The sequence below is a fragment of the Arvicanthis niloticus genome, chromosome 14 (genome assembly GCF_011762505.2).
Source record: "Arvicanthis niloticus isolate mArvNil1 chromosome 14, mArvNil1.pat.X, whole genome shotgun sequence".
NCBI classification, from domain to species: domain Eukaryota; kingdom Metazoa; phylum Chordata; class Mammalia; order Rodentia; family Muridae; genus Arvicanthis; species Arvicanthis niloticus.
In genome coordinates this window covers 43,719,376-43,741,743 of record NC_047671.1, presented here as the reverse complement: position 1 = coordinate 43,741,743, position 22,368 = coordinate 43,719,376, and the positions used below count along the sequence as shown (strand labels likewise).

Below are 22,368 nucleotides of genomic sequence, written 5' to 3'. Positions count from 1 at the left end.
AAATCTTCCTTTTTTTTTTTTCCTGATGGGTAGGACAACCAATCTGTCTGCTTTTCTCTTCCTCCTCTCATTTGTGAAGTGAGGTCGATCAGAGGAAGGCATATATGACTAGGAGGTAGCGTGCTCGGTATCACAGGGGAACTCACATAGGATTAGAGATAGTGTTCTTTCTCTAGCCTTTTGAGGATGGGTATTATAAAAATATATTACGTTTTAGAAATAGACATTATCTGCTTAAATCTGACACCTTGGCAGGATCTCACAAGATGGAAACTAAACTGGTGTCTGCTAAGGAGTCTAGCATGAGCCTGAACAACTGGTTCTGTGTGTCACCAGTATGTATAAAAGTAAGCTGCATCTCACGAGTTCAGTCTTAGAGCACCAGCTGAGCAATGCACAGAGCAGTCCTGTAACCAACTTATATCATCTTCAGCATGAAGACAGCCACAGTGCCAATGCTTCTGACCCTGACATTTTATCTCACACAAGGTGAGCAATTTGCATATGACTGAAGTTTCTTACCACACAACTCAGAGCCTGGGGAAGGGACTTTTCTTTCTCAACTCCACTTAGAAAATGTGTAAATATGTGTGTGTGTGTGTGTGTGTGTGTGTGTGTGTGTGTGTGTGTGTATGTTTGTGTTTTAAAATCTTGAACCATATTTAAAGACAAAAAGGGGTTTGAGAACAATTGAACTTTTATCTCTGAGAGGCACTCCTAACAATTTTATACTAGTGCATTTTCCCTTCACTAAGCATCCAGTATTTACTACTTTTAGTTATGAGACACTTAAAACTGACATGTATTAAATAATACATGTACTTTGATAATACATGTATAAATGAATATTAAAAATGAATTGATAAAATATAAAAATAAATTATATTGACTGTTTCTGTTTTAAAATGATATTATGGTATATGTTTATCTTAAAAATTCTTAAATATACAAATCTCTAAAATATCTTAAAAATGAATCAGAAATATTGGACCTGAAGAATGAAGTACTTTTGTGAGAGCTAGAAAATCAGTTTGCTAAGTTTATGTTTGATTGTTAGGGTGACACAGGCCACATAGATTTACCTTTCTCTGACAAGTGCATTTTAAAAACACAGAACCATGGTATAAAGCTATTGAGATCATTATATACACATTATGTCTTCAACTTCATACTGCCTGGGTATTTTAAGTTATATTCAATTTAGTATGAAGTATTTCACACTATGTTATCATCTTTCAAGGGAGAATGACATGTTTTACTATGCAATGAGTTTTTGGGGAAGTAGATAATCTGATAGGGGTAGAATTATACTATAGTATTATTTTCCAAAGCAGATGAACTTTTCTAAGTGATTGAGCCTTTGTGACTGTCTCCTAGTACACTGCGCTCATTTGATTGGCCACCATAAATCTTAATACATTCAAAATAATTTATGGTTTTAGAATACATTGTCAGTAAAGCAATAAGATCTCTCCATTACATGAATCATATGTCTAATTTATTATATAGTTTACATTCTCTTAACTTTGGTTTCTGCATTTTTGTCCCAGATGCTGCCAGTGGGAAAGGAAATCAGGTCAGTCCTGCTTCTTCTCATTGAATTCTTTCCAAGTTTCCTAAAGAAAACTGGTTTGTGGCCAACACCTTCATGTTAATTACACAGACAGCATACTGGCAGGCACTAATAGCTTCCTTTAAAAACAGAGAAACAAGTCTTTATAGATCAAACATGAGTATATCTCTCTATGTCTCTTTCTGTCTCTGTCTCTTTCTCTGTGTCTTTCTCTGTTTCTCTCTCTTCCTTTCAATATATTATTGATATAAGATCTTTGCAAGAGACAATCCACCATGCTAAAATGATGCTTTAAAACACCATAAACAAGCATAGAAAAAAAATCAACTAAAATAATTACTATTGTTCTACTCAGCAGTTGAAAAAGTCAAGTTACAACACATATTTTATGGTAATTATTATGCAAAGAATGATGTGTCTGTAGACAGTACATCACATACACATGTGCACATATATGTGTTCATGTATACAAACACAAAATTAAATAAACATTTGTTTAATGGCTAGTATATTTCTAATTTGATTTTGAAGTGCCAGAAGATTCTAAAGTAAACAAAAGATATCAAACTCATACCTCTCTGAAACGTTGGTTTTTGTGGCAGTAAACAAAGGAATTAATATGTGGTACATTTAATAATAGTACTAGAATGGAAAAGAGAATACAGAATATTCCAGGATGTAAAGGTCGTCTCCATTTCTAAATGGATTAAACACACAGAGAAACCATGGGAAGAAGAACCAAAGCCCAAGAGAGATCTTTGCAGCTCACAGCAGCCCATGTAGAAGCTACTATGAGGGCAGAGCCCTAGATGCTAGAAGGTCTCCAGACAGCTGTGATAGGCCTGGTATTGAGAAAATAAAAGAATCATTTTTGTATAGAAATACATTTTATATATATTTAAAATATACTTGGAAAGCACATGTTTTTGTCAAGTACATATTTTATGTTTATCCACGGGATGCTATTACGCCATTGGTTATCATTTAAAGCAATACTGCATGTGTAGCAAAATTTGCTACATCTCTCAAAGGCATGAACATTAAATAAATAAAGAAATGAAGCAGATTTTTTTATAACAAACTTCTTTAAAAGATGATTAAAATATTTTAATGTATCTTAGTGGAATACCTTTTTTTTTAAAAAAAAGCATTGCTATATATTCAAGAGTATTTAATTATAGCCTCTATTATTTCACCCAATTTTGAGTAATAAATGAGACTCTAAGAAAATATGGTAGAGTCTGAGTTTTAGAGAACTGGATACATGTTGAAATCTCAGAGCATTGCATTGAATTTCTATCATATCAATCAATTCTATTGCATTGACCATTTTCTTGAAAAGCACAGGTTTAGCTACTTTGTTATATTGTCATGAAAGGCAAGAAGCCCCCCCCCAAAACAGTCATCATTCTAGAAAAGTTTCCAAAATACTCTTTGGGTATTGTCCCCCAAAAGCTTCAAGTCTTCCTAGCACCATAGAATCTTGCTGAATATTTTAAATGCAAGTCTGAATACCATGGTCTAGCACTACAGCCACCATCTTACATACAGGCTGAAATCTGTCAGTAGAGAAGGGTCATTATAAAGCCCAAACAAATTTGTTACTACTCTAATACAAAAATAGGACCAATGGCAGCTCCTAAGGGATTGGACTGTAAGTGATATGGATAGACAAAAGATAACAACAGGACATCATCTATTGTGTGTGGGGGGGGGGTTAAGGAGCACTTGATCTGAGGTGAATGCAGAGTTCCTGCACAAAGCAGGAAGAGCAACCTTGGAGAAACAAGAGCAAGTTGAGGGATTGGAGGTATGCTGCAGACAGTCATTCCCCATGTCTCTGAGGGATGACAACTCAGTCTACTTGTGCTTCTGAGTCTGCCTCCTATAGTTTAATCATTTCAGGGTCACTAGATTTTCCCCAAAGAGAAACACATCTGGTGATTTCTACCTGTGTTTTTTCACTGCATCTCAGGAAACAATACGTGGTTATTTAAACCACAAAAAAACCACCAGTGACCATGTCTGAACATACTGACTACTGTGAGCAACTTACATACTTACTCTCTAAACCACTGGTGCATTTAAAAAAAAAACTGAATCTTTTAAGGAAGTACATCTAATTGTGACATTGTAGAGTTCAACTGTGATATTATGGAGTCCAGTCAAAACTGCTCTGGATTGATGTTGTTCTTTTATGATTTAACTATTAAAAGTATTTAGTTTCATTAAGGTATTATCATGATTCTTTATGTCTAACAGGGGTTCTTATCTTACAGGGGTTATCTATCTCTACAGCATGTTATCTATCTCACAGGGGTTATGATTTTATTGCAAAATACTAGATTATGTTGCCTTTCTGTGAGAAGATTTTGAAAGCCCTTTGGAACCATTTTTACATTTGTCAACCTAGGAAGTAAGTTTCTAAACTGGAAAAGAAAAAAAAATTCAAAGAACCAGACACCAGATCTAGAGATGACCAGCTGATAAATTGCTACTTCTCTCTGAGGGAAGATCACTGAGCAGTGATAACAATCAAAGATGTTTTAGCAAATCACTCTTAGCAAAATTTCCCAGCAATGGTCCCTGATACTATTCACTAATCATTCTGTAGGTAGTTTCAACTTCCAAACTTATTTAAGAAGGTAGACTAGATACAATGAAACTCATTAGTTCCTTTGAGCTACTCAGACCATCATTCTTCCACTACTTTACTAACTCGTGGTATTGAATTTAACAATAAGCTCACAATGAATGATTACTGACAGAATGCATCATACAGCCTTTTTGAGAGTCTGTAGACTCCTATGGTCAATTCTTTGGAAGAGGTGCATTTGATAGTTGGAACAAAATCTTTATTACTTCTCTTCTGATCAAAAATAGTTTTTTTGGTAAAATCAAAAGAAAGTATTAACATCAAATTTGGCAGGGTTGATCTAGGGCCTAGAAAACTTTCTCAGTTGGTAGTGAGGATAGAATTTAGAATCATTGCTCACCTCTACTCTACAGATGCACTGTTGACTTTAAGATGAACTTCAGCCCTAGGAAAGGCATAGTGACAGAGAGAACAGGTTGTCAATAAATCATGCTGAGGACAGGAATGAAAACACAAGACTCTTCTCACTTGCGAGACTGTTCCTACATCCTTTCCTGTTGGTTTTAATATTTAAATTTCTCTTCACACTCTTTTGTAAAATTGATAAAGAAGGATCATTAGCATTTACTAAAAGGAAGTCCAAATCAGGAGGGTCATGATATGTCTTTGAGACTGTTGCATAGATAATAGTACACCAAAGGTTAAACTTAAGTTTCACATGTCTTGGCCTGTTCTAAGCCTTTGGGAAAAGAGCCCTATATCTTCAGCTCCATTAGCTCTGAAGTAAGTCAGTCCCGGATCTAAAGTTAATGATGTGCCAAAGGATCTGGACCTTGTCCAGAGAATGAATCATTATAAAAACTTGTTTTCCAAGTATTTAAGAGCTCTTTGTAAATATTTAATAATGGCTAATATTGCTCTGTAAAAAGGAGCACACATTTCAGAGTACATAGCAAGGCCTCCTGGCAGTGTCCAGGGCTCATACACCTACTCTCTGTACTTACGCTGTCCTCTCCAATTCGAGTTAGCTATTACTATTGTTTTACTATGTGCTAGTATTTAGTGTATCAGTTTAACTTATTATTATTGTTGTTGTTGCTGTCACCATAACAAGAATAATAAAACAATTTTACTTATTGAGTATTTATAACATGTCAAAGATCCTTTGAGGTCACTGGTAACACCATGGAAGATCATCAAGTATCTTTTGTCTCCATACCTTTTCTATCAGATAAATGCTTATTAAGTGAGCTTCCTGTTTCTAACAGACAAGCCAGTCATTATTTTTGCATTGTTTGAACTGACATAATAGCTTCTTTTTCTATTAAACAAAGTTGTTTGGAGTGCTTCAATGATATAACTATATTTCTTCCAGGACCCATGCACAAAATTTCAAGCACTGATGAAAAATGGTAAGCTGTCGTGTTCCCAAGACAACAATCCTTCTCAACATCTCAATGACATCATTTTCCAAAGTGAATGCATCTTGTGCAAAAAAAACACTGTGAGTAAAATCCATTTCCTTCCACACATTCAAATTAACGGCTAACTAGTCTCTGAAGCAATAAGATCATGGTGGCCTGTTTTTAATTTCTCTTTCAACTCAATATTTTTCCAAACCTAAAAGAGTAGATACACTTGCTGAGCAGGCCATTGTGGCACCTCCCATAACATAAAACTTGATAATTGCCACCCACATAGAATGATTTTAATGATCACTCAATGGGATTTCAAAGGACTTTCAGGGAGCCCTATGTTAAGATCTTAACCAGCACTTTCTGTAGTCTTCTCAGAATGTGGTTCCACTTTAAGCTTCCTGCTTCTAAGATAAAAAGAACTTAGAGTCAGATTCCTTAGACCTGTTAAGACTTGATTCTGCTATTTCTGAGAGGCTAAGAAGATTCCCTAAGAAGAAACCAGACATGCCTGGTGGTTGCCAGCCAGCAGAGAGATTTATGCAGAATGCATTTAGACGACTTGGGGTGCCAGGGGAGAATCTGCTAGGATTACACAAGGGTGTGGTGGACGAAAGATATGACTGTAGCTTTCACTGCCACGCTCAGAAAGAATAAGTATACTGGAAATTTACCAGGATGTTACTCAGTGCTTCAGCATTTAACCAATGTTTCTTAACTTGATTTATTTCTCTTCAATGACAAGCAAAAGGGAGTAGAAGATTTGAATTATCAATTCTAAATTCTCAAACCAGAGTATCAGAATCATTTTTAAGATTCTTCTTGAATATTTTTCCTGCTATTAGGGATTGAACCTAGGGCTTCCTGAATGCTAGGCAAGGACTGTTTGACTTGACATACACGAGCAGGTCTTTAATGTGTTTTTATAAAAGGGATCCCATCTTCAATTTCTGAATACTGTCAACATTCACCATTGGTATCAAGACAATGCTGAATTCATCCATTTAAGGCAGTTAGCCTAAAACTGTTTTTTCAAAAATCATGATAGTATAAGTCAAGGTTTTAATATGACATATTTAATAATACTGATAAAATAAAAGTATGTTTTACTTCTACTGAAGAAACTGAGGGATAAAGAAAAATGACAGGCCAGAACTCAAGATGAGGGGAGGCCATGCATGTACAATAACATTTTCTCATTCATTTGAAAGCTACATGAGAACCATCAACTATTTTAACTCCTTTTGTTATTTAGGTGAAGCTAAACTATGCGTAGAGTAACATTACTGATAAATAATTTTAAATAAGAATAAAATGCTTAAGAGTTATAAGACAGTATATTAATAGGCTTGCTTGTTAAATTGTTTTTTTTTTTTTTTAACCTGTGTAATAAAGTAGTTGGCTTAACTGGGAAGAAGGTACTATAAATGGCTAGAGAGTTACCTTCCCAATGAGAATGGGCTGTGTAATTCAATGTAAATGGTTTTTCAAATGTTTCAAATAATGACACAGACAGTGTTTAGAGTAGCAAGATAGTCATCTTGCTACAGGAAGTATTAGAAGTTAGGCGTGTGGTTAAACACCAAGTTTCTTGCCTTTTCTAGTCCATATTTGAGGCATTCTTCCCAGCACTGAGGAAACTGCAGAATTTCTCATGCAATAAAGGACCTATTTTCACTCTGGCATGTCAGACTAGGCTCAAGAAAACATTCAAGATGAGCAATACCATCTAAGTTTGTATTCCTAAAGGTTGGCAAGCATTTTTAATTTCAAGTTATACTATTCCTTTCTCTTAATCAGAGAACAAGGATCAGCTACCAAGAACATGAAGAGTGTGAGGTTTTTGTCAAGAGCCACCAGGGCGACTGCCCCAGCAAAGGTGAGACTATCTGGAGTAAACCAATCGTGTTTGCTACTGACATGATGCTGGACTCTACTTAGAATTATCTGTTTGTTTCCTAATTACCTGTTGTGAAGCCAACCACTTAGAAGGGAGGGAATGTGGCTTAGTCCAAGGGTGGGCTAAGTATCTGGTACAGCTTGTCCATAGGCCCAACCCATGACCCAACTCTGAAAACATTGTCAGGTGTTGAGAGGTGGAGCAAGCCAGATGGTGTGAGCTTTCCTGGACTATTTCTCTTACCTCCTGTCAGTCTAGTTCCTGTAAGAACCATTCTTGAACAATGGAGATAATAATACATTTCAGAACTCTTATTGTCTGTGTAATCTGGACAATCTGTGTATCTCTGGGTGTTATTATTTTATCAACTAAAAATTTAAAAGCTAGCCACAGTGTTTAACATGTGTCAACAGGAATTAAATCTGTCTCTCTTTACCTTTTATTTTCCCGGATTTTTTTTCTTCCTATTTCTCTTGTATGACACTTGGAGTGTTCTCTTAATTCAACTTGACAGATTTATGTCTATTTTGTAGGTTGAGATTCAAGTTAATATTTTGCAAGAGTTCAGTGTCCAATGGTAAAAGAAAAGCAAATCATAAAATAAAAGGGGAGAAAAATCACTGAATAGATAAGGAGCATCACACAACCATTTCACTAGACCAGTGTATTTTATTGTAGAAAAAATCCAAAAATAAAACTTTAAAAATATTATAAAAATAAAATAAAAGCATGCCATATTGATGGAAATGTCTGTCTTACCAAATCAACAATTTTAGTTAACAGCTAACCTGACAACCACGTCACCTCCAAGTTACCGATGTTGCTTTTTCTTTAATTTCTTCCCTCTTTTCCTCCTCCTTTGGCCCTGACATATAATTAAAATGATCAGTCAAGGTAGACACACCCTAATTACTTGTATCATACATGGTCTAGCCCAGCTACTGTCTTCCTTGGTAGTGCAGCTCAGGAATGTCTGAGAAACTCAGCCTCCGCCATAAACATAGTTGACTAAATTCTTCTCCTGGGCTCAGTCAGTCTCACTTTTTAAACAATACCAGGTCACATACTCAGCCAGTCAATACCTGCACATCTTTTGTCTCTAATTAAAGGAACTACTTTTTAAGATAAGAGGACTTAAAAATCCTGGTTGTTAAACTGAAATCCAAGTTTCCCTTCTGAGAAAAGGCCATTATGCAATATCCTCTCTTCTGTTCTTTTTGTCTCCTTGATTAAAACTCCAATGTCACCAATACTGTTCAAAAATATAAGACACAAGTAAATGAGAAAAAAATGAGCAAAATATATTCACATACATGCCTCAATCTTAACAAATCTATTTAAGGGCTACTACTCCTTGTGCGTTTCCATCTGTAAAGTAAAATTTGCTAAATTTTAAGTAGAAATCTTTTTTAAATTATTTATTTATATATATTTTACACTCCAGATTTTATTCCGCCACCCTGTCAACCCTCTGACTGCTTAAAGTAGAAATTTTAAGATATAAAATGATGGAATTGTGTCTGCTATGTTAATTCTTTTAGCTTAATGATTACGCTTACAAATAACATCTAACTCTGTCTTCAAAGCACACATATCGGCCACTACACATCATATGAAGCAAGACTTCAAAAAGTTAATGAAATTAAAGTAAGAGAAAGTGGAGCAAATGTACAATTTAGGGTAAAATAACAATTATTTGTCTCTGTAATATATTATATACTATGTACAGTTTTAAAATATGAATGAGGAAAATAAAAATAGGAGTTTAATATATAAGAAAAATTTGAATAGAAATGTCTCTTAATGTATTCAGTTGTTCAATTTGGCAACTGTAGTTGAAATAGTTGTTTAAACTGTATACAAAATGTTGAAATAATCATGATAAAACTTGAAAGGAAAGACAAAAATCAAGCCCAGTTTCACTACAAATATATTATTTTTTAAGAATTAAAAAAAAAAAACTTGGTATTTGGGGACTCACCTAAAAATACAAATAGCGTATAACAAAAGTAAATTTACTCTTGAATTGTAAAGGAATAAAATTAATGGAAACATGGAGAAACTGCTTAGAAAATAGAAAGATTGCAGCTTTTCTGGGACATGAGGTGAGTGATAGGAATGCCAGACAAAAAACATAAAAGAAATATTTTTGGAAGGACTGTGACCTAAAATAGCTCATGAAATGTGATCTGCCCCTCACATGTGTAATTGCATTCACACACATACAGAGAGGGAGAGAGAGAGAGAGAGAGAGAGAGAGAGAGAGAGAGAGAGAGAGACAGAGACAGAGACAGAGACAGAGAGACAGAGAGAGAGAACAACAAAGAAATAGATGAATATAGATCTAAGGCAGTTAAAGTGCTCTTACCTTCACATGTGTGTCTGTTCTCTTTCATTGATTAATATATCAATTAGAATTATGTTTATTTATGGATTTACATGTTTATTGCATCATTATTAGCACTTGATATTTTGTAGTCACATATCCATTTTACTTTTCATTTGTATTAGCATATAGATTTTATATGCCTTAATTATATTTATACTTTAATTTTGTATAGTTATTTCCAATTAAAGTTCTATTGTTTTTCATCTCTTCTAGCATTCATACTAGAAATACTGACTCCTCATTCACATTTTCTATTGTTTGTGTCTTCCATGACATTCATATCTTATCTCTACTCTCATTACATATCTTGTTTTCTGACAATTATATCAATTGTCATTTTTCTAGAAACTATGTTACCAGATGATCTATCTTCAAGCATATATGCCATTTTACTCTGTCCTTTTTTACTCTTTCCCTTTCCTCTTAACCTTCACTCTCTACCTTTATGTCACACGAACCATTACCATGTCTTTATTCTACATATAGATCGTTGTTTGACCTGTTTGCACTTTTCTTTTCCATCCTTTAAGTTGTCTTAATTGTCTCCCACACCTTCTTTCTACTTCCATCACACAAAGATACACACAGAGACAGATTAAGACAAATGCACACACACACACACACACACACAGACACACACACACACAGAGGGAGGGAGGGAGAGAGACAGACAGACAGACAGACAGACAGACAGACAGATAGATACAGAGTTACACACAACATCCAGAGACACATATATACACACAGAAACACACCAACAAACACAGACATATATGCAGACAGATATACACAAGCACCTACACACAGAGATACACACAGACACACAGAGACACATACACAGACATGCATACCGACAGACACACACTCAGATATATACAGACATATACAGACACAAATACACACATTTACACATACAAAAACATACACAGGTACATACATACACATGTATGTACACAGACATACATGCACACACACTAATACACACAGACATACACATGCATACAGGTACACATGCACACCAGACACGCACATGCACACATACATACACATAGTCATACATACAGCATTTAACATAATGGTACCCAGTTGCATTTTTAATTTTGGAAAATGTGATTATTTTATTGTTAATAAAATCTCATTGTGCCTATAAACAACATTTCTTTTTACTCAGTCATCTGTTGCTGTACATCTAGGGTGATCCTGTTTCTTCTATTCTGTGAATAGTGCAACAACAATTATCTCCATTTCTCCACACACCTATGCTTTTGCTGTTTTCTAACCCACTGAGTTTAACCATAGTAAACCTTTTATCAGGCATAATTATGTGGTTTGGTACTACTTTTAAGTGACTCAATCCCTGTGTCTTTTACTCTGTGGGTTTATTCATTTTTCTCTGTTACTTCTACTACAGTACTAGTTGATTTTATTATTTTTCTTAATTATTATCATTGTCAGATTTTAAAATTATTATCAAATGAGTTTATTGTTTTTAATTTCCCAGCAGTGGTCATTTAAGTATAACATACTCACCACTGATACTATTATGATTGCCCTGAACCTAAAATCTATATGTTCAAATATGTATACTTACAGATAATATCTGTCTCTGTCAGTGACGTCTATCTTCTTTCATACTGTAAATTTTTTCTCAGCTTATATTCTGAAACTATGCTACACCTCCACACACTTGAAGTTAACTAGATTTAACTTTCTGTTGTTATAGCTGTACATATCTTTCACTGTTTTAGAGACTCTGTAAATTTTCTTTTCTTATTGAGATATCTGTACTACTTCTTCCTCTCATTTTGTGAAATTACCTCTTTGTTTTCCTTTGGAATCTATGTTTTAAAAGTTTCCATTGCTATTACCTTTGAGGAGGGTTCTTTGGTCTAAACTTTAGTTCCAAATTCATTATCTATTTGTACATATCTCACTTTTATTCTTTACTTTGTTTTGTTACTATTTAAATCTTTTCTAAGGGGGAATATTCTATTATATATTGTTTGTTTATGTATGAATTCTATTATCTTGTTTCATACTGAATGTATAGTTTAATTTTCTGAATAATATTACATTTTTAATAAATTAGTCTGTTCATCTTGACAGTTTCAATTGATTTATGGTTTTTAGTGGATAGTATTTCTTTAATGTTATCTTAGTTCTGAGATATGTACATATTTTAAACATTAAATTTTATAGCATCCCTGACTTATTTTCTTCCTAATGAGGTAACTAATGTTCAAATCAAGCTTCTGTTGAATGGGTTGGAGGACAAAGATTGAGGGCAAGAGCTGAAAGTACTGGAACCTAGCCCAGGTTGCTGCCTTTCTTCTAGGTCAGGATCCATCTGTGAGCTCTTAAGTGTCAGCCTTGGGAAGAGGTATTTTTTTTTTCTGTAGGATGTGATTCACCAACCTTGAGTCTTGAGGACAAGGTAGTGGAATAGTAAATGCCTGCACCTGTCCTGTCACCTCCCAGCTGGCCTTTTGATTCACCCTGCCATCACCCAGTCAACACCTGTGACCTAGTATGCTGCCCTTGGTATTCCAGGAGAAGGGCAATGGCCTTGGTTGTTCACTTTGATCCATAATTTCCCATGCATGTTTCCACACCCTCTAAAAATAACATATTAAAGAAAGATAGCCGCTCACCTGCTTGTTTCTTTATGCTACAGCCACACTTTCTTTCTCTGGCTATTTGAGAAGCATGATCCAGCAATGACAAATGTTACTGTTCTAGCTCTTCTGTCATCTCTGGAATGGTTGACTTCTTTTCACTAATGTCATTTCACCACAAAGATCATCTTTGCAGAAGGATGTTTCTGGAGCATTGATATTTCAGTGAAGTTCATTATAGCTGTGTTGAAGTCTTTGGTTTATGTCTGTTGCAGTATCATGATAACAAATTGTTGTTTATGTTGTGACCTTCCTATTAGCATATGGACCCCTTAAAACAGTATTCTAACTCTGATTACAATGCAATCTCACAAAAGAGTAGACTACCCAAAGTCTTTTAAATAAGCGATGCATCTTCTGTAATAAACGAGAAAGTGAGTGAAATAACATATATGTCCCTTTATTTTTATTCTGCTAGTGGGACCATGATATAGTTTTTCTTTTTTTATTACTTTTTAAAAAATCAAATCATAATTTTTACTTTTTCACACAGGGGATATAGTTTTTCTTACCACTTCAATCTTTTTCCCTCTAGGACAATGCTCTGATGCAATCTTTTGACAAATTCACTATATAGTTGTAAACAGTTCTACTTTTTATGAATTTGTTTCATACTAAGTCATTACTGGCATACATCATATGTTCCATATACACTATTGAAATATTTAAAGACACCAAAACTTGATTCTCAATGTGATATTGACATTGGGGGACTCTTTAAATGTGTTTGGTTTTAGACAAATGCTAAACTCAAATTACACTACATATTCTTTGTGAGATTATACCACAATAGTTATTGCCAAATTGTGTTTCATAATTATTTCTTTGACCCTTACCATAGATGTGAAATGTGGGCTGGGTTTGAATTCTGATTTTTCACATAAAGAAAGTAGGGTTCAAAGAGGTAAAGTGAGTGGATAGCAGCCCCAACATCAGAACACTTGTCTTCAGTTACTGCCAGGCAGAGTTGTGTTTTTTAACATCCTGGTTTGTCCTTAAACATATGCCATTCTATGACAACAGCGACCTGAAGATTTCTGCCACCATCCTTGAAAAATATTTAGTTCTCTTGTCCCAGTTGTCATTAAACAAAGCATTTTTTTATGTGCACTGATGTTTTTGCCTACATGTGTATCTAAGTGAAGGTGTTGGAACTCTAACAGGCTTAACCAACAGTGGTGAGCTGCCATGTGAGTTCTTGCACACAAGAGTCCCTCAATATCAATATCACATTGAGAATCAAGTTTTGGTGTCTTTAAATATTTCAATAGTGTATATGGAACATATGATGTATGCCAGTAATGACTTAGTATAAAACAAATCCATAAATAAAAGTAGACTAAAAAAGAAGTAGCTCAAAAAATTGAGCTCGGGTTCCCTGTAAAAACAGCCAGTGCTTCTAAGTGCCAAGCCATCTCTCCAGCCTAAGAAAGCACTATTTATTTATTTATTTATTTATTTATTTATTTATTTATTTATTTAAGACAGGGTTTCTCTGTATATCCTTGACTGTCCTGGAACTCACTCTGTAGACCAGTCTGGCCTCTAACTCAGAAATCCACCTGCCTCTGCCTTCCAACTTCTGGGATTAAAGGCATGTGCCACCACTGCCTGGCAAGAAACCATTTCAAATAACAACAATGTCACAAACCATTTTGTGATCAGACTATTCTAGTTACTGCACCTACATTAACAACTTAAATATCACCCTTGGAATCAGTAATCAGTAAAACTATACCCATTTTGCAAATGAGGACACTTCAGTATAGATAGGTTAAATTACCTGCTCAAATAATACAGTGGTAGCAGTAAAATTAAGAATCTGGAAATCTGGCTTAATCCTAATGTATCATAATGAAACATTTCCTAGTTCACAATTTACAGAGGGTTTCTATGTCTATTTTCTGTGAGGTCTATTTATCTTTCTGTTGAGACTACAGGCAGAATTTGGCTGAGAGGGTATGCTCAGTTTCATTGAGGAGGGCTTGCCCTGTCTCACCCAGACAACAAATTGCTGAGACCATACCAAATTCTTTTCCGTTTTTTTCAAGTCTAACCCTGTCTCTGCCTTCAGACCACATTTTGCTGTCTGGGATTTCATTAGCTCATCCATATCTACATTGATTTTTCCTGCGGTGTTATATTCTGGTTTGAGATACTAACCTATTTCTTTTTCTAATAGGTATTCTGACTTTTCGACATTCCTTGATTATATCTCTTGCAGTTGAATTGTGAGAATTTCAAGCAAAGAAGTAAAGATGGGGATTTCATCTGTCCTTACGAGCCTTCTGCAGTTTGTGGCACAGATGGAAAAACATACCACAGCAGATGTGAACTGTGTGCTGAGAATGCGTGAGTACTCTCTAAAGCAGATATAGTGTCTGTGCAACTCAACGATGTGTTTTCTTCCTTGTAGTATTTATAATTCATTTGCTTTGAGTTAATCTCCAACAAACTTCATACACTGTTTTCTTTTAATACTCTTTGAGGGAAACAAACACAGTAAAACATTTTTTTTATCTTACAAAATTCTACTGAGTGCAATTGTTTTGGGCAGTTACCACAGTCTCTATTATGTAAGCAGGACATGCAGATACTAATGCAGACACATAAACAGATGCTATACACACACAAGCATGCATATCTATCTTCTCTCATCTATCAATGTGCTAATTTCTGATTATATTCTTTTATGAATAGAATGTTATCATATCAAATAATATTTAAATGTTCAAGAAGTAATAATATTACATAGTATGTAAATGGAAGTTTGAATTTTGAACTTCTTTGCCAAATGGACATCATATCTCATTGGCCTCTATTGTTCCCCCATGCTCTACATCCACCTTCACAGCTTGCTCTGGTCCTTAATTTTCTTTAACACCCAAGATGTGCACCTGCTCTTCAGCCTCTGCTTATGACTTCAAACTTGAATGAACCGGTCTTTTGTTTCTGGAAACACAATAGCAAATGTGTGAGAAGATAATAGAGCAATAGTTACTCTTTGAGGCTCTGAAATTTTTCTTTTTAAGATTTTTCTCACATAAAATATATACCAACCAGAGCTCTCTCTCTCTCTCTCTCTCTCTCTCTCTCTCTCTCTCTCTCTCTCTCTCTCACTCTCTCTCTTTCTCTCTCTCCCTCTCTCCTCTTCTTGTAGCCGTCCCTGCCACCCGTTTTCTCCAGATCCATTTTCTCTTCAGAAAAATGCAGGGCTCCAACAGATGACAGCCAAGCAGAACAAAACAAGATACAGTAAGACAAGGCAACCCAATAAGAGAAAAATACTCTCAAGAGCAGTCAGAAGAGTCAGAGAATATTTACTCCCACTGTTAGGAGTCCCACAAAACCCTCAAGCTAACAGCCACAACAAAGGATCTGGTATAGAACCATGCAGGCACTGTGCTTTCAGTTTCTCTGAGCCCATGTGAGCCCTGCTTAGTTGATTTGGTGGGGCTGGTTCTTTTGGTGTCTTCTATCCACTTTGACTCCTTCAGTCTTTCCTTCCCATCTGTGTGGTTCCCCAATCTCCAAGGGGAGGGACCAGATGGAGATATCCATTTTAGACTTTTTAAAGTCTGGCTGTGGGTCTCTGTGCCTGCTCACATCTGCTGCTGGATCTATGAGTATTGTAGAATATTATTAAAGCTCATTTCATTAAAATTTTTATAGACCAGTTGTGTTTGTTTCTACCCTGGGTATCTGGGCTAACCACTCGCTGGTTCCTGGACATCCAGGTAGTATAGGACATGAGCTACCTCTTGTGGAGTGGGCCTCAAGTTAAGTAAGACATTGGTTGGCTACTCTCAAAAGTTCTGTGGCACCATTACTCCAGCACACCTTTAAGGCAGGAAAGATTATAGGTTAAGAGTTTTGTGGCTGGGTTGGTGTCCAAGTATATTTTTCCATAGCCTGCAGAGTACCTTCTCATGACAAGAAGACTAGAGTGTGCGGGTCAATGCTCCAATGTCACAATGGCTCCATCTCTCTATGTTCAATGAGCTGAGTGTTAAATTCTCCTCAGGTATATGACTTCCACTGTCAGTCTTCAGAGGGCATCAGACTGGTTTGTAAAGGGATCTCTATTAGACCTTGTTTTGTCCTTTCTTCTAATATAGGTCTGAATAAACAGAATTGCAGTTTGCTTTTCTGATCTATTCATGACTGTACTTTCAGAGAACAGTCACCAAGAGTAAATATTAAAAAATATAAAATCCAGGGCCAGTGATGTAGCCACCAGGCATGACAACCTGAGTTCCATTCCTGAGACCTACATGGTGGAAAGAAAAATTAACTCTAGTAGGTTATACACTGACTCCACTTAGGTGATTTGTCAAGAACCTCCACCTCTTACCTCTCACACTAAATAATATATAAATAATGAATAAATAAATAAATAAATAAATAAATAGTGCAATATGATTTTAAAGTAGAAAAACTAAATAGACAAAGAACATTCTATGTTTTCTAAGGCATGCATTTTTACAGTACTACTTTAAACATGCTGAACTATACTATATTGTATGCAAACATTACTAGTTTAAATTTTTAAATCTCTGATCTATGTGATATTTTTTCCTAGAATATCATATGGCTCACTGTGGTATTGTAACTCGTTGCTCTGACCTCTACAAAACTCCATACAATATTCCAGATTACTTTCTGCCAACATATATCCTGAAAATCTGGTTTTCCTATTACTCTTTCATTATTAGTTTTGTTCTGAGCTTTATGTTTTTATTGTTTGCATATAACTGATTCTATAGAAAGTAGAAATTATTTACATTTATAGTTCAGCATACTCTAAATTCTATTATATTGAACAAAGTAAATAATAAGGCTTTATGTAATTTTTATGAACAATAAAATATGTTAGCATAGAATAATTTTTAATGAAGAGTAGATATATTAAAATTGAACTTATAAAAACTAACAATGGCAACTACAAACAACAAGGTCTTGGAGAGGTAGCCAACATCTTCTGTAAACCTGAAATTTAGCCCCCAATATGACTGCATTTCCTTGTTACTTTTTAAGGTTATAAACAGAGCTTTCATTATACAAGCTAAGTAAAGACTAAAGTGTAACACTGTTTTCAGGTACAGAAGCAGTTAGAATAGTGGGAGAAGGTTGACAAGCTACCTTGCTACCGTGCTACCATGCTAATCTCTGTGTCAATGAAATTTTGATTCCAGAAAAAGCCAGAACAATGTTGACATAAAAAGTGAAGGTGAATGTGGCAGCAGCCATCTAGAGACGGTAAGGACAAGTACCAATGTGGGGACACTGGTATCAGTGTAAAGTAGTGGCTCTCTTCCTAAGGCTGGGACAGTTTAATACAGTTCCTCAAGTTGTGGCAACCCCAAAAGTAAAATTATTTTGTTGCTACTTCATAGCAGTAACTTTGCTACTGTTACGAATCCTAATGTAAATATCTGATAGGTAGGATATCTGATATGCCACCTCCTGGAAGGGTTGTGACCCACAGCTTGAGAGCCACTGAGTAAAGACAAACGTATCTACATTTCTCCACCATACATTGGGATGCTCAGGAGTAATTCTTGCTTGACTGAAATTCTGCATCCTTTCTGTTCACATGGAAAAAGCAGCTGAGTTCTTAAAATCAGATGAGTTTACTTTGGTCAGAAGACTAGTAGGCTCTCTTAATAATATTAATTATTAATAAAATTAATTAATTATTAATAAAAAAGAAAAATAGAAAACTAAACCAATCACTTTAGAAGTAAATGAGCAATAGAGTTCAGCCATTGCCTTAGAGTAGGATCCTCAGCTTGGGCACTCACTGTTAGAAAAGCTCAAATCAATTCGTTAAGGAAATGAGATTTAGACTAAGTTGTTACTTTCTAGCTAAGATTCTGTGATATTAGAAAAAGACTGGAAATACCATAAATGTCACACTTAATTATCTGGTGGAGCACCCTCCTCTACCATGGTTTTGCAGAGATACTGTTTAAAGGATCTCTTTATGTACATCAAGTATGACATTGGGAGAAAGTTTAGAGCAATGACAGTCAGTGATCTACTTGAGTTCTAGCATAATTGTCACTGCTTCTTGAATAAGTGCATGAGAGAGTAAACAGTTATATACTCAAAGATGAATTACACAGACTCACAAAGCTGCTTCTGCATGACCAACACTTTCTCAAAGCATCGTTGAAGCATCCAGTCCTACTGTGTTCTATATTTGTTTCTCTCTTCCTTAGGATATGTGCAGTGATTTTCGGGCCTATGTGCAAGATGGAAGACTCGGATGTACAAGGGAAAATGATCCAATCCGTGGTCCTGATGGGAGGACACATGGCAATAGGTGTGCCATGTGTGCTGAGCTCTTGTAAGTAGCATCTCCGCCTGCATTTATGAGGAGGCCCTTATTTCCTGCCCTTCAAGCCCTAGGGTGGCAATGTCTTCCTCATGATGCATGTGACCTTTTGCCTTTATAATTAATGTGAGATAGGTCTAGCTACTAGATGGGCTTTCTGTCTTTTTCTTCACATTATTACAATATGTTTTTTAAAAAATTGAAACTTCATTTAAAAATTATAATGCCTAAAAACACTCAATGTTTTATTATGTAATAGTTTAAGACTTGGGGACATGGGTTTGAGCAGATGAGGAGGAAGAATTGACTAAAACTTTGTTTAGTGCAGTATAAAGAAATAACAATAATAATGAAGATTAATAAAGACAATATAGTGTCTGACTCAGTATGGAAGGTGAGAGTCATTTAAAGGAAGAACTACTGAATTCATTTTTCTCTGAGTGTCTGGCATGGCACTATCTTATCTAGGAAACATGAGTCTTCATTGTTCAAACTGCCCCAACTTCTGTAGCTTTTCTGCTTTATTTATTCATTATTTTATGTCCTAAAAGAAAAGGAGAATCTGACTTTTCCAAATTGATTTCCTGCAGGATGAGCCTAAGACAACAGGATGAGGCTACAACTGAGTCATCCGTGGGTTTCAGAACCTCAGTGCAAATTTCTCATTTAGGAAGAACCCTGTTCTGACATAAAGGCAAATCAATGCCCTACATGGTTTAAAATGTTGCACAGAAGGGTGTGTGTGGCAATACCTGAGAGGCTCAATTTGGTTTCACCCTTGTCATAGCATTGTTTCAAGGTTCTTGGTTCTGCCTGTTAGAGGAAATTTTCCTGACAATCTTCTGTTTGTCACACGAGGTGGCACACCCATCTGGCTCTGCAGAACAAAGCTTCTAATTGAGTGGCAGTTGAGTCAGGTTCACACCCTTCCTTATCTTTGGCAATGTCCTTGTTCTCTTAAATTCAAGACAGGGAAGTGCTTGTCTCCTATGAGTGAATCGGTTTCAACAGGTTGTTGTAAAGGATAAGAAAGCTAGTTTAGTGCTCAAAACAGACTGGACACTGCAAATATGACTGGACCATGTGGATTCTGTTTCCTTGACAGTTTAAAAGAAGCTCAAGAAAATGCCACACGTCACAGAGAAAGCAGAATCCGGAGAGATGCAGAGAAGGTAAATGGATCACTGCCACAGTGTAGCAGTTGGGTCTTTAGTCATGGACCAAAGTTACACTTGCACCTTTGAAAAAAACACAATAATGTCATTGTCCCATACTACTGTATTCACTTCATATTACTCAAAACTTCTCAAATATACTATTCCTAGTATAGCTATCAGTAGGGTCTTTTGAAACCATTATTCACTGCTAAGGTTCCAAATATACCATTCCTACCCTTGATCTTCTTCTCCTCACAAAAGAAAAAAATATGCGGACAACATTTCATTGATCTTTTCTCCTTTTATTAATGTTTTCAGCTTGGCATACAAAGAAACAGGTTGCATGATGGTATCTTCATACAGATATACCATTATGCTTTGGTTTTGGTAACTCTGTTCATTGCTATTAGCCCCCTCTCTCAAATGTTGCAATCAGTTTGCTTTGAATACATTTTAAACACTTTTTGGCATAGAATAAATTACATAAGAAAATTTCCAAATAATGCAGTCTCCTAAGCAGTGTAGCTAATGATGTTTTACTCTAAAATTCTGCCGATACAATTAGAGTTATTCCCTTTTCTATGCACCCATTTTATTTATAACACCCTTCTTACTAAAATTCTTGCTTCTTCTTAATGAAGATCTCAAATATAGATGATAGCTTAAAAATACTCCTAAAATTAAGTTTTGTCATATTTAGTTGATATTATACAATTTCAATTTATTACAAAAATTTCTTTCTTGTGTTGAAGTAAGCAATGCACCTTTGACTTATTAACGCACTAAGGTTATTAAACCACTATTGCACAGAGGAGGATAATAGTGACTTAGCTGAAATGGCTGATCTTTTGTGAGGAAGCAAAGACACCTGGATTTTGGTCTTCATCTGATCAGTTCATACTCTGGGAATTGAGAATAAAGAAAATATCTCTCTGGGCCCCAATGTTCTTGTCATAAGGACATTAGATATAAGACGTCAATCTTACCTTCTTGCTGTGTTGTGTTTTACCTCCAATGATCTAAAACTAATATAGACACACAGTTTGTGAATTTTAGGGTGACACTTTCCCATGGGAGAGAAAAACCCACATTTTGGTAATCAAGAGCTGACTTTCTCTTAACAAATCTATATAAAATGAAGCAAAATTCCCAAACTAATTTCAGTAATTTGAGCTTAGACATAGAGAAACAAAATACCCAGCAGCTCTTCCACACCAACCAAGGATGGTAAACAATGCATTTTGTGGAGTTTGGATATTTAAGCCTGACACTCTAAGCTAGCCTGTTGTATTTCTCATGGATTTCATATAAATAGGGCTGTTTCCAGCAAGCCTCAAGAACCCTAACTTCTTCCTCTTGGTGGCCAGGATCATTAGGCACAACTGGGCTAAGCCGGACTGCTTCTCAGTGATGGCTCAATGTGTGCCCTGTAATTAACCTGTCAGTGGGTTGCTCACAAAAGTGCTTCTTCAGAATCTTCTTGGATGAATCACAAACTATAAACTTAAATTATCATTGTTGGTGTTCTGGAAATCATGGAACATTGCTTTATATGGCCCTGCTATTAACAGGTGTCTCCTTTCTCCATTTTATTCCAAGTTTGTTACCCAGAAAGTGTAGGACATGCCCGTTCCCCTTCTCAAAACTGACATCTTCTTATTGCAATGGATAAATGGTTCTTTCTGAAATGCATTTTGGAATGAAATGTGAACTTCAAATACAAACCACAATACTCAACTAGAAAAGCCTCACTGACCAGGCAATGGTGGCTCACGCCTTTAATCTCAGCACTTGGAAGGCAGAGGCAGGCAGATTTCTGAGTTAGAGCCAGCCTAGTCTATGAGTTCCAGAACAGCCAGGGATACACAGAGAAACACTGTCTCAAAAAGAAAGAAAGAAAGAAAGAAAGAAAGAAAGAAAGAAAGAAAGAAAGAAAGAAAGAAAGAAAGAAAGAAAGAAAGAAAGAAAGAGTAAAGTCTCACTGTCCTATAACATTGTGTGAGGCATCCATTGAATAGAGCCACAGTGCAGTCACCGAGGTCTTCTGACTCTTGCTCTTCTCCTCCAACCGCTGCTTTCACTGTCTTGGCAGAAGTGGAAAGATTAAGGTCACACAGTTGGCAATCATTTTCATAGACTAAGCTACAGTAAAACATTGTGTGTTTGTTTATATAAAGGTTGTCAAGTCTATAGTGTGTGTGTATGTATGTGTAAAGTTTATTCTGTATCAAATACTAGCATTCAGAAAGACTAAAACAAAATTATAATTATCAAGAAATCTGGCACCAAATCTTCCCTCCACTTCTGACACACACACACACGT

At 35.7% G+C, this 22,368-nt stretch overlaps 1 protein-coding gene across 2 annotated transcripts in view; it reads left to right on the top strand.

The window, feature by feature from the left end:
- Positions 1–376: 376 nt before the first annotated feature.
- Positions 377–22,368, top strand: part of Spink5 (serine peptidase inhibitor Kazal type 5) — a 62,030-nt gene continuing 40,038 nt past the window's right edge. The window contains exons 1-8 of one of the 2 annotated variants that reach the window (XM_034518396.2): positions 377–489; positions 1,551–1,576; positions 5,545–5,677; positions 7,387–7,463; positions 14,773–14,900; positions 17,744–17,807; positions 18,773–18,900; positions 19,994–20,060. In XM_034518396.2, the coding sequence (XP_034374287.1) occupies positions 435–489; positions 1,551–1,576; positions 5,545–5,677; positions 7,387–7,463; positions 14,773–14,900; positions 17,744–17,807; positions 18,773–18,900; positions 19,994–20,060 (678 nt within the window). In that variant the 5' untranslated portion in view covers positions 377–434. Of the gene's footprint in view, positions 490–1,550; positions 1,577–5,544; positions 5,678–7,384; positions 7,464–14,772; positions 14,901–17,743; positions 17,808–18,772; positions 18,901–19,993; positions 20,061–22,368 lie in introns of both variants that reach the window. The other variant, XM_034518394.2, reaches the window with a different exon arrangement.